General features: G+C 38.7%; 1 protein-coding gene across 4 annotated transcripts in view; it reads left to right on the top strand.

The window, feature by feature from the left end:
* Positions 1 to 13,271, top strand: part of AKAP11 (A-kinase anchoring protein 11) — a 63,974-nt gene that overhangs the window by 29,024 nt on the left and 21,679 nt on the right. For all 4 annotated transcript variants that reach the window (XM_074961384.1, XM_074961365.1, XM_074961374.1 and 1 more), the window contains 2 exons: positions 229 to 4,915; positions 7,713 to 7,868. In XM_074961384.1, the coding sequence (XP_074817485.1) occupies positions 229 to 4,915; positions 7,713 to 7,868 (4,843 nt within the window). The remainder of the gene's footprint in view (positions 1 to 228; positions 4,916 to 7,712; positions 7,869 to 13,271) is intronic.

Raw genomic sequence — 13,271 nt, 5'->3', positions numbered from 1 at the left:
AGGCACATTGCGCATTTGCTAAGAAGACGACCTGCAGTAGTAGGAGAACTATCACTGACATAATAAAGTGCTTATGGAATACTTTATTCTTTAAAATTTTCTCTAGTCTTAAAAGACCCTCTAACCTATTGTAACAATTACAAATCCCAGATATTGCTGTCAAAATCAATTACCCAGTTTGCTATTTTAGTCTCTTTTATTTTTAAAGTATTTTCTTTTTCTTTTTAGGCACAACCTATACTACTCAGAACCACCGGGATGCTGCTTCACAGACCATCCCTGCTCATTGTTTAGAAGCTATTGACTCAAAGATCATTGTTAGCTCTGGGCATCGAAAATCATCTGCCAAATCTTCTGCTTCTCTGATAAATATCTTGGGACTTAAAGAACTGTCCTCATCTGTAAAGAATTCAGTCACAACCTCTATTTCTGATCCTTGGATACAGAGGAGTTTTTACAAGCCATATAATTCTTCTGATCAACGTGTTAATGTTTTGCATAAAACATTGTTTTCTTCCTCTCCTGCTGAATCATCTGAGTCAGATTGTTCCAGCCCTAGCCCTGTTATCTTCTTAGATGAAGAAGGGTATCAAAAAAGCTTGAAGGCAAAACTTCAGCTACCAAAAATTCCAGTAGTGAAAGATGGTATAGAGGACTCAGACTCAGAAGTAAGTGAATTTTTTGATAGTTTTGATCAGTTTGATGAACTGGAACAGACTCTGGAAAGTACTTATAAACTTATAAGGGATCCCATCCTTGGTAATCAACCCCAGAAGAGAAAGATTGCCCTTGAACAGTTGTATTCTAAAACTACTAATAATAATTGTATTCTAAATCCTCAAAAATTCAAGTCTGATCGTCCCACTCTTCCAGCCAACGTAAGGAAGCCAACTCCTCGTAAACCAGAATCACCCTATAGCAGCCTCTTTGATGTTCCAGACTCCCCTCGGCCAGTGAAAACAGGAGAAGACAATGGAGGTTTGTTCAGCCCTATAAGATCATCAGCTTTCAGCCCACTGGGGAGCTGTGCTTCAACTGAATGTCTTTGTCGGATGGATATCAATGGAGATGGGCTTAATCAAAATCATGATACACTTTATAGTGAATATTCAGATTATGTAAACAATGTTTCATTTGAAATACTGGGTTCTGTTTTTCATTCTCAGTCTACATCGCTACAGAAACATGTTGAAAACATTTCCAGTCTTAATAGGATTGTCTCAAAAGAGGAAAAAGGTCAAATTGTAGAATTCCAGAGGAAAACTTCTGAAAAAGAGGCAGATAAGAAAGTTAAATCTAAACACAAATCACTAATGATTAAAGACAGCATACAAAAATTTGCAACAGAACTGGTTGAAAAAAGTTTTGGTAGTGCATTTAAAGACTTACAAAAAGGAGTTTCTTCATGCACCAATGCACTGTGTCACTTGGCTGCTAGATTGACTTCTTCAGTCTTTCAAATGGCTTTTTATGAGATTGGAAGGCGGCGAGCCTTATCACTGAAGGAACGTGCAATTAATGGACTAGCAAGCTTTTTGGTCAGTGAAGCTATAACAAGTGCTTTAAAAGAACTGCGATATATAAAGAAACAAATATTTACTAACACAGTTGCAAAATTTGCAGCAGATCTCACTGAGGAACTTATTTTTGAGGGAATCATGGAAGTTTGCCAGTTTTCACATCCATCAACACCAACCACTGCACAGGATTGGGCCTTTGATTATGAAGACAAAGTGGTGAGATCATATGCTAAAGATCTGTCTGAATCCGTCATTCAGGAAGCTTTCATTGAATTATCCCAGGTTGATGTGACCTTCACAACGCAAGCAGCAATTAGTGTTTCCATGGACAACATAAAATATGTAAGTGCAGAAAGTACATTGCAGTCAACACAGACTACCCCTGCTTTTCCTAATTTTCATGATAGTGCACTTTTAGCATTGAATCCAATACAAGAAACTGGAAAAGAATATACTGTACAACAAGCCTTGTTTTGTACTTCTGGTGTTGTAAGTTCAATACCAGTGCCCTTAGCTGGAACAGCACTTTGCCAGCATCAGACTTCATCTGATGTTCATAAGGCAAAAGTATGGACTTGTCTGACACCAGATGGCAGTCTGAAAGTGTACAAAGACTCTACACAGCCATATTTTACAACAAAAAAGAGAGAAGAGGAAGTGGCTTCTCTTAGAAATATTTACCTTACTGCAGATCACAGTGAAAGTACTGAAAATAGTGTGCAATGTTTTTGTAACCAGAATGATTTCACACCAACAAACAATAATCTTGGAGCGAATAATATTTCAGAATTAACAACTGGACCAACAAGCATCAACAGTTTCTCTGGAACAATGTTAGATATGATAGTAAATGAGGCTTATGAAGCAATAACTTCATCCAGGATTACCAGAACAGTGGAGGAATATACAGATTTTGTAACTAGAAAAACACCTCGTTGGCAGTGTGTTGGTGGAGATATCCGTAAGAATACTTTTGCTGATCATTTGTCCAAGTATATTGTAAAACAGTCTGTAGATGAAACTAAATCTACATTCTCCCACACAAGTGAGACTGTAGAATGTAATGGAGGCTTACAGACGAACACAGATAACTGTAAAAAAGAACTGAGTAGTGCAGTAAAGAAACAAGAATCTGAGAAACACAGCTTTGTTCCTGTAATTGTGGAACTGCAACAGTTGCCTCTGAATAACCTACCTAAATTTCTTGTTACTTCAGATGACTCTGCTCAGTGTTTACTTTCAGTACCTACAGATTGTGTTCAGGAACGTAAAGGACATGAAGTACGTAGATTTTCTTCAAGCACTCCACCTCCTTGTCCCACTGTGACTCTTGCTAGGTGTAATGTAGAAGAGTTTACTGATTCAGGAAGCTGTTCAATAAAATCCCAAAGTAAACCATTGAAAACACATGATATGCAAAAAACAACGCCAGGTCCTTCAGCTTTTGGGCAGGAGAGCTGTTTTCTACATGCAAGTAACCTTTCTTTGGTGATGTTTGGCTGTGAAGATTCTTTGCAGGTGGAAGATAAATCAAGCGTCAGAGATGGAAATGTCTGTGCAGTACCTGATACACCACCACCAACTCCTTTAGTACCATCTCAGACTAGTTCTGAACGGAACCTAAGGAAGCTAACCAAGAAACTCAAGGGAGAATTAGCAAAGGAGTTTGCACCTATGACACCACCTTCTACACCTTATAACTCATCTGCTGCTGCCTTATCTGCAACTGAACATGATTCCTTGGAAAAGGAAGAGTTTATGCTGAAACTCATGCGATCACTTTCTGAAGAAGTTGAAAGCAGTGAAGACGAAGAACACTCTGAAATGCTTGTGGAGAAAACTGAACATTCAGAGAAAACAGTACAGTATGCTGATCATTTGGCTGGTCATATCATTTCTGTGGCAACTGAAATGGCTGCTTCCCATTTAGATGATAAAACAATTAAAAGAGAAGCTGACAGACACTACCAGTTAAAAGCACAAAACAAAATATGTGGGTATACTGCCTTTATAAATATCCCAGAAGAAACTTTACATTCGTTGTGGAATTATGCAGGTGATATGGCTGGAAAGGTTATCCATGAGGCTAAGAAGATGATAAAATCAAGACATTGCAAGCTGCTGAGGTTGAAGAGGGTTAACTGTCATGTAGATTGTCTTTCTCTCAGAAAAGATGATAGAGACTGTAGATCAAAAGAGAGGTGGTGTCCGGTAGTAAACCAGTGGTCCAGAGAGGTAGATTCATCCGTACTTCCTTTACCTCAGAGTTTAGGAACAACAGGTCTGACTTCCAGGTATCCAAGCTGCGAGAGTGTGACCGATGAATATGCAGATCACATCATTCGAGTTCTGAAAAGGGAAGGTGGCAACAGTGAGTTAATAATGGATCAGTATGCTAGTAGACTTGCTTACAGATCTATAAAATCAGGCTTACAACAAGCTGCCAGGAAAATCAAACTGACATACAACAGAAGAATATTTCCTGTACAGAAAACACAGGTAAATGGTAGGCATGAGCTGTTCAAAATATTGAACAAAGATATGGATACAAAATGGCAAATGAAAAGTAGTGTTCATAGGTGTGGTGGCCAAGCCTGTGAAATAAACAATGTACACAGAACTGAAGGTACAGAGTTGTTACATTTTTCTGAATCCCTTGCTCATCATATAACATGTGATGTCAGAAGAAAACTGAAAATGTCAGCCATTTGCTTGCCAAAATCCTTAACAGATTCCTGTCTGTATAGAAAATCTAAATTTGATGACGCCTCAGGGGACCTCCTTAAAACAACACTTTCTAAAACAGTTCTTCCTTTCTCACAAAAACATAAACTATATCATAGTACAGGCAGTTTAAATGAATATGGCTACCGAGAAGGCATCATTCAAGCTATAGAAGAGTATGCCAGAAAAGTAGTGGATGACACCTTAGAAATGAGTTTGGAGTCTGCTGTTCTCCAACCTGCTGAAAACAGGAAAAATGGGGATAGATTCACTTACACAGAAAAGTTGTCTCCATTTTCTGAAACAGCCTGCAGATACTGTAGTATGAAGGAATATCAATGTTGTACTGGAAGTTCATCTCCTCACCTGCCTGGACAAGAGTCCCTCCCTAGAATCAGGCAGATCCCCAATTCAGGGTTGGGTGGTGTCTGTCAAAAATCAAGAATTTTTCATCTTGATATTCCTAAAATTCACATTGACATGGAACAGAAGACAGTATTTTCTGAGAAGGTGGTTGGTTCGGCTGTTGAGAAAGCAGAGAGAGAGCTGAGTAACACAAGTCTGGCAGCTGATAGTGGTATTGGACACGGTGGAGTCAGCTTTGCAGAAAGCCTCACTACAGAAATAATGACTTCAGCTATGACTAATATTGGTCAGGCTGTTAACATAAGGTAACATTACATTCTCTCGCTCTTATTCTCTTGCTGTTGTTACCAGAAAACAGCACCCACTCTGCTTAATTCATTAATCTGAACATTTATATGGTCAGAAGCACTGTTTGCCACAATTACATTCTGAAAATATAATTTTAAATTCGGAATTATGTTTGGAATTTTTTAATAATAATCTTGTCAGTTACAGGAGCTCAGTACAAACCAGTTTATAGCCTACTTCAGAATATACCTATGCTCTGATGGGTGACTCTGGTAAATGGGATTCTGTAATTTTTCTCTAATGTCCTGATCATAGTGTTTTATCAGTGATATAAATTATTGGAATTTAGTTGACAATTCAGTTGATCTGTGAGCCACAGTATAATCCAATTCTGTCTATAGCTGCATTAGCTCTGAAGTACTGACTTACAGAATCTGTGACCTGCAGTGCACACCAAGAGCAAATGTATTACATTAAGTAGGTGTTGTCTTTTACATAGTCTGTTTTGATTGTAATTGCACTTTAACACTGTGTTAATTTCTGGAAGAAAAAAAACTGTGTATATTTGAAAATAGAAATATGAAATAAATATTAAATAAAAATGATTTTATTTTTATATATGATTTTAGTTGATAAAGGATTATTAAAGCAGACAGTCTAGAAACTGGTTTGCAGGCTCTTGCTACATTGCTGATAAGGACTAATGTATTACAAGTCCTTAAACTATATACCATATTTTTTAGGTATATTGAAAGAAATGAATATCTTTAAATATCTTGATAGAAGATGGCATAGAATGTGGTTGAATTAGTAAATGAGAAGGTACATTAACAATTAGTTCTTAATGAAAATAGACTTTACAAAGATCAGAGTGACTTCAAATAACACCATTTTCATGTCCAAGTGCAAGACATAGCTCTTCAGCGTAGTTTTTCACTGAGTAATAGTAGCAATGTATTTCTCTCATCATAGCCTTGGAGTGGGATCTCCTTGGTAATAAACTGTTTTATTTGCTTGACTCTAAATGGTGTGGTAATGTATAATGTAAATACCTGGATATGTTAACATAGTGTGGTGGTGCCTAATGGCTCCAACCAGGTTACTCCCAGTTTTTCAAGGCAAAATTATGTGTATAAACACATAATAAATTATGGTCTCTGCCCTGAAGAGCTTATATTCTAAAAGAGAGATGTTTCATTCTCTCACAGAACTGCTACCAAAACTCAAGGAAATTTTCCTCTCCTTTTTTTGATTGCCTTCTAGTATAGACCTTCCACTAAAAGTTCCCTGTAGCATATAAAGATAGAAGACTGAGAATTCACATTTCTTGGCCCTTGTACTTATGTTGTTTGGAATCCTTATTCAGAATACATGTAATATTAAATGAGAATATACCTTATAAATAAAGTGCTCTTGAGTTCTTATACTGTTGATGTCAGAAATGTCAGTTTTCAGCAAGAGGTTCAGAAATGCAGCGTTTTAATCAAAACTTCATGTAAAGCTTCAAGTTTAATTATGGTGCTGAGAGTCAAAGGGAATGATGGATTGGGGAAGCAGCTGTGCACCAGTCCAGTAGTGTCAGAGGGAGACATTATGGCTCTATAAGATATACGGACTCCAAAGGTTGCTGTGAGAAGCATATTCATCATTTGTACTTACTACACAGTATAAAAAGTGTGTCAGACACACACTTTTTATACTGTGTAGTAAGTACAAATGACGAATATGCTTCTCACAGCAACCTTTTGCCTCCTAGCACTCACATAATGGTACTAGCTAATGTTGTGGAAAAGGACTCTTGCCACACCTCAGAACCAGATACCCCATTTAAAATGTGAAGTGTTGCCTGTAGTGCAATCGTGGTCATCTTTGTACTTTGTGAACACAGCAGTCGTATTACAACTTTTCCTTGGAAGGAGTAGTGAGCAGATAGGACTTTCTGTACCCTCTAGCCATAGAACAGCTGCACATGGGCAGCCACAATATGTCCCTAAGAGTAGTTTATATGCACTTGCCAGGCAAATTTTCAGACTGAACCACTTTGCAAAATGACCACAGTTTTCTTGTGTTGTTAGAATGGACCTGATGAAGGGTTTTAGAAATAGCTTTAATGCAAATGAAGCCTGCTCACTTGATTTGGTTCTAGGTATTGAAAGTCTAGATTTTTCAGGTTTCTTGTGCAGACGGGAAAAGTCTATAAATAAATGGATATGCCTATTTTTTCTGAAACAGGGAGACTACGCTAGGACATTTTTTTCTAATATAGAGAGGGCTATAGGTGGCATTTTAAGCATCATGTTGTCTACCCTTGTGCAGTTCTGTATGACAGGGTGCTTAAAATGCCAGTGACTGTGTTAGCCCTGATGGAGCTGAATTGGTCAGAGCAACACTGGGAAATTTTAGCTAACATTTTGTATTGCAGACAAGCCCAAAGATGCCAGGTCCTCCCTGTGTAGGTGTAGTCACTGTAGTAAATGTGACGTCTACAAGACTGAACTGCTATGCCAATGCTGGAATGCTACAAACTAGTTTTTCAAATTAGGGCTTGTGTCCATGCTACTACCCAAGTAGTACTTCCCCAGTGAAAGATGGTCCTAAGTGGTGCTCCCAGACTTGAATCTCCTTACAAAAGTGTAATATATAGTCTCTGAGAATTGTAAATCCAAAAGGGAATAGTTGAGTCAGCTGACAAATGTCCCCTGCTTTGCAGGAGACTTAATACCTCTGAAGAATCATTAAATTAGGCTAAGTGAATTTTTGCAGAACAATGTGAAATATACCACCAGTAATGCTGTCATCTTAATTTTTGTTTAGTTCTATGGGAAGAGAAGGATTTCACTCAGCTGAATCTGTAGTTAGCCAGCAGATGAGTCTCAGTATTGGTGATGATAGCACTGGCAGCTGGTCCAATCTAAGCTTTGAAGATGAGCATCCTGATGAGAGCAGCAGTTTTCTTCACCTCAGTGACAGGTAACTGTAAACACTTTTATCTGCTTACACAATCACCTCAATGTATGTTGAGCTGGTTTAGTTTTCTCTCTTTCATCAGAAAGATGCTTTTTCACTAAAATTGGCTTCAGCATTATTATGTTTAAATCAGTGTTGCCCTTCAGAAGGGGATTTTTCTAGTGTGAATTCACATTCATACCTATACAAATTGTATATTAATAGTTACGATATGAATTTTAAACTCTCATGGCAAGAAATCAAGTTACAGTTTTTATAATAATGTTGACACGCCATGAGTATAATCTAAGTATTGTATGTATTTAATGACAGTATATTAATATACTAATTTTAAAAGCAACATAGGAGTGCTAAATGCAATGTATATCTAACATGGCATGGATAACATGAATACAGTAACTTTTTTATTTTCTTAATTTTTAATGCTTAAGTTCTTGATCATCAAGGTTTTGTATTTTAATTTGCCTGTTTTTACCAAAAATAAACAAACAAATAACCAGCCCCAAAACAGAAGAAACCAAACAAAAAACCCAAGAAAAATTCATAGCATGTAAGGCTTGAAGAGCTTACACATCCATTGGATTTGTTGATTGAATTTATAAATTCTTTCAAAGGAAAATTATTGAGCTTGGAGAGCTTATAACCTTTATTGCTTATAAGCTCTGTTGCTCAGTTATAAAACTGACCCTTACACTGATTTATAAACTCTTCAGGATAGAGGCTCCCTCCTGCAGAGCTCATTTGCTCCACAGGAGAATTAAGATTTCAGTAGAGAATCCATTTTATCTGCAAAGATACTAATTAGTATGTTAATGTAGAGCTTCAGTTAGTATAGTAGCTCCAACATTAGTAAAAATTTCCACTGTACATGTATTGTGACGGGGCAAGGCCAGATGGCTATAGAAAAGTATTGGGAGATAGATATATTAGCTCCAGGCTAAACAAATCCCTGGTATCAGGTTAAGTGAAATGGAAGCTGCTCCAGGTCAATTAAGACACCTGGGGCCAATTAAGAACTTTCCAGAAGGCAGGGAGACGGCTAGGTTGATTCGGACACCTGAAGCCAATCAGGGGCTGGCTGAAACTAGTTAAAAGCCTCCCAGTCAGTCAGGTGGGTGTGCATGTCAGGAGCTGTGGAAGGAAGTTGCGCTGTTGGAGAGGCTGAGTAGTACACACCGTATCAGGCACAAGGAAGGAGGCCCCTGAGGTAAGGGTGAAGTGGAGCTTGAGGAAGTGAGGGCTGCTGTGGGGGAAGTAGCCCAGGGAATTGTACATGTCATGTTTCTAAAAGGTCAGCTACCATAGCTGATACTATTAGGGTCCCTGGGCTGGAGCCCGGAGTAGAGGGTGGGCCCGGGCTCCCCCCTCCCACCTTTGCCCCCTGATTAATCACTGAGACTGGGAGACAACAGACACTGTGCAAGGAAGGATAACTTCTCCTCACCTCCCTTGCTGGATTATGATGAAAGTGGTTCAGTAGACTGTGACCCTTGTCTCTAGAGAAAGAAGGGTTACGTGGAGGGTCACAGTGAGCCTCTGAGGCTAGCGAAATCCGCCAGGAAACGCGGGACCCACAGAGGCAAGGACAGAGCTTTGTCACAGTATATAATTGACTTAATTTTTGTAACAATAACGTAAGGGTTTCATCCTTACTGAGGACTAGTTAACATGAACATTTCATATCATAGTTTTATCTGGTTTTTTTGTTTTGTTTTAGTTGTAAGAGCAAAAGTATATCTCAGGGTACTTAAATTTGGGGAAAGTATGAGGTTTTTTTCACCTTTCATAACGTATAAGAAGGGGAACTTTTTTTTTTTCCCTCTTCAAACTTCCCTTAGAACTCCATCTGTAGGTTGGGGCTAACCTATGCATGTAAAATTTCAGCTGGAAAGAAATATTTTCCAGAAAGTTGTGAGCTTCTGAAAACAGATAATTTACTACTTCCCACGCCTGTGGAGACCCACTGGAACTCTGTGTTGACCTCCCATGGTTCGGCAAATTCTCTAGTTTGACACTGATCAGGTCCCGAGGGTGCTGGACTAGAGAGGTTCAACCTATATAATACATTAGAGCACCAAACTCATAATTAATCTCAGAAGCTTGGTGGAATGAGGATAATCAATGGGACACAGTAATACCAGGGTACAAAATATGTCGGAAGGACAGAACAGGTGCTGGTGTGGGAGTGGCACTCTATGTGAAAGAAAGCATAGAATCAAATGAAGTAAAAATCTTAAATGAACCAAACTGCACCATAGAATCTCTATGGATAGTAATTCCATGATCGAATAATAAGAATATGGGAGTAGGGATATATTACCGACCACTGACCAGGATGGTGATAGTGACTATGAAATGCTCAGGGAGATTAGAGAGGCTATTAAAATAAATAACTCAATAATAATGGGGGATTTCAACTATCCCCGTATAGACTGGGTTCATATCCCCTCAGGACAGGATGCAGAGATAAAGTTTCTTGACACCTTAAATGACTGTTTCTTGGAGCAGCTAGTCCTGGAACCCACAAGAGGAGAGGCAATTCTTGATTTAGTCCTAAGTGGAGCACAGGATCAGGTCCAAGAGGTGAATATAGCTGTACCGCTTGGTAATAGTGACCATAATATAAATAAATTTAACACCCCTGTGGAGGGAAAAACACCACAGTGGCCCAACACTGTAGCATTTAATTTCAGAAAGGGGAACTACACAAAAATGAGGCGTTTCAGAGTAGCAGCTGTGTTAGTCTGTATTCGCAAAAAGAAAAGGAGTATTTGCGGCACCTTAGAGACTAACAAATTTATTTGAGCATAAGCTTTCGTGAGCTACAGCTCACTTCATCGGATGCATGCAGTGGAAAATACAGTGGGGAAATTTTATATACACAGAACATGAAACAATGGGTGGGTTTTTTTTTTTCTCTCCTGCTGGTAATAGATTTAGTTGGGGATTGCTCCTGCTTTGAGCAGGGGGTTGGACTAGATGACCTCCTGAGGTCCCTTCCAACCCTGATATTCTATGATAATAGTCCACCTTACCTGATCACTCTTGTTACAGTGTGTTCAGTAACACCCATTTTTTCATGTTCTCTGTGTATATAGAATCTCCCCACTGTATTTTCCACTGCATGCATCTGATGAGGTGAGCTGTAGCTCACGAAAGCTTATGCTCAGATAAATTTGTTAGTCGCTAAGGTGCCACAAGTACTCCTTTTCTTTTTAAAAATGAGGAGGTTAGTTAAACAGAAATTAAAAGGTACAGCACCAAAACTGAAATCCCTGCAGGATGCACGGAAACTTTTTAAAGACCCCATAATAGAGGCTCAGCTTAAATGTATAGCCCAAATTAAAAAACATAGTAAGAGAACTAAAAAAGAGCCACCATGGCTAAACAACAAAGTAAAAGAAGCAGTGAGAGGGAAAAAGGCATCCTTTAAAAGTGGAAGTTAAATCCTAATGAGGAAAATAGAAAGAAGCATAAACTCTGGCAAATGAAGTGTAAAGATATAATTAGGAAGGCCAAAAAAGAACTTGAAGAACAGCTAGCCAAAGACTCAAAAAGTAACAACAAACATTTTTTTAAGTACATCAGAAGCAGGAAGCCTGCTAAACAACCAGTGGGGCCACTGGACAATCTAGATGCTAAAGGAGCATTCAAGGACAATAAGGACAATAAAGCCATTGCAGAGAAACTAAATGAATTATTTGCGTTGGTCTTCACAGTTGAGGGTGTGAGGGAGATTCCCAAACCTCTGAGCCATTCTTTTTAGGTGACAAATCTGAGGAACTGTCCCAGATTGAGGTATCATTAGAGAAGGTTTTGGAACAAATTTGATAAACTAAATAGTAATAAGTCACCAGGATCAGATGGTATTCACCCAAGAGTTCTGAAGGAACTCAAATGTAAAATTGCAGGACTACTAACTGTAGTCTGTAACTTATCATTTAAATCATCTTCTGTACCAAATGACCGGAGGATAGCTAATGTGATGCCACTTTTTTAAAAGGGCTCCAGAGGTGACCCCAGCAATTATAGGCAGGTAAGCCTGACTTCAGTACCGGCCAAACTGGTTGAAACTATAGTAAAGAACAAAATTGTCAGACACATAAATGAACATAATTTGCTGGAGAAGAGTCAACATGGTTTTTGTGAAGGGAAATCGCGCCTCACCAATCTCCTAGAATTCTTTGAGTGGGTCAACAAGCATGTCGACAAGGGCTATCCAGTGGATATAGTGTATTTAGATTTTCAAAAAGCCTTTGTCAAGATCCCTCACCAAAGGCTCTTAAGCAAAGTAAGCAGTCATGGGATAAGAGGGAAGGTTCTCTCATGGATTGGTAGCTGGTTAAAAGATAGGAAACAAAGGGTAGGAATAAATGGTCTGTTTTCAGAATGGAGAGAGGTAAATAGTGGTGTCCCCTAGGGGTCTGTACTGGACCCAGTCCTATTTAACATATCCATAAATGATCTGGAAAAAGGGGTAAACAGTGAAGTGGCAAAATTTGCAGATGATAGAGAACTCTAAAGATAGTTAAGTCCCAAGCGGACTGCAAAGAGCTACAAAAGGATCTCTCAAAACTGGGTGACTGGGCATCAAAATGGCAGATGAAATTCAATGTTAATAAATGCAAAGTAATGCACATTGGAAAACATAATCCCAACTATACATATAAAATGATGGGGTCTAAATTAGCGGTTACCACTCAAGAAAGAGATCTTGGAGTCACTGTGGATAGTTCTCTGAAAACAACCACTGCAGCAGCAGTCAAAAAAGCAAACAGAATGCTGGGAATCATTAAGAAAGGGATAGATAATAAAGACAGAAAATATCATATTTCCTCTATATAAATCCATGGTACACCCATATCTTGAATACTGTGTGCAGATGTGGTTGCCCTGTCTCAAAAAATATATATTGGAATTGGAAAAGGTTCAGAAAAGGGCAAGAAGAATTATTAGGGGTATGGAACGCCTGCCGTATGAGGAGAGATTAATAAGATGGGGGCTTTTCAGCTTGGAAAAGAGATGACTAAGGGGGGAATATGATAGAGGTCTATAAAATCATGACTGGTGTGGAGAAAGTAAATAAGGAAGTGTTATTTACTCCTTCTCATAACACGAGAACTAGGGATGCCCAAATGAAATTAATAGGCAGCGGGTTTAAAACAAACAAAAGGAAGTATTTCTTCACACAATGCACAGTCAGCCAGTGGAACTCCTTTCCAGAGGATGTTGTGAAGGCCAAGACTATAACAGAGTTCAAAAAAGAACTAGATAAATTCATGGAGGATAGGTCCATCAGTGGCTCTTAGCCAGGATGGGCAGGGATGGTGTCCCTAATCTCTGTTTGCCAGAAGCTGGGAATGAGTGACAGGGGTTGGAGCACTTGATGATTACCTGTTCTGTTCA

Source organism: Natator depressus, chromosome 1 (assembly GCF_965152275.1).
Source record: "Natator depressus isolate rNatDep1 chromosome 1, rNatDep2.hap1, whole genome shotgun sequence".
NCBI lineage: Eukaryota > Metazoa > Chordata > Testudines > Cheloniidae > Natator > Natator depressus.
The sequence above is the reverse complement of the archived record's forward strand: the minus strand, read 5'-3'. Positions and strand labels throughout refer to the sequence as shown.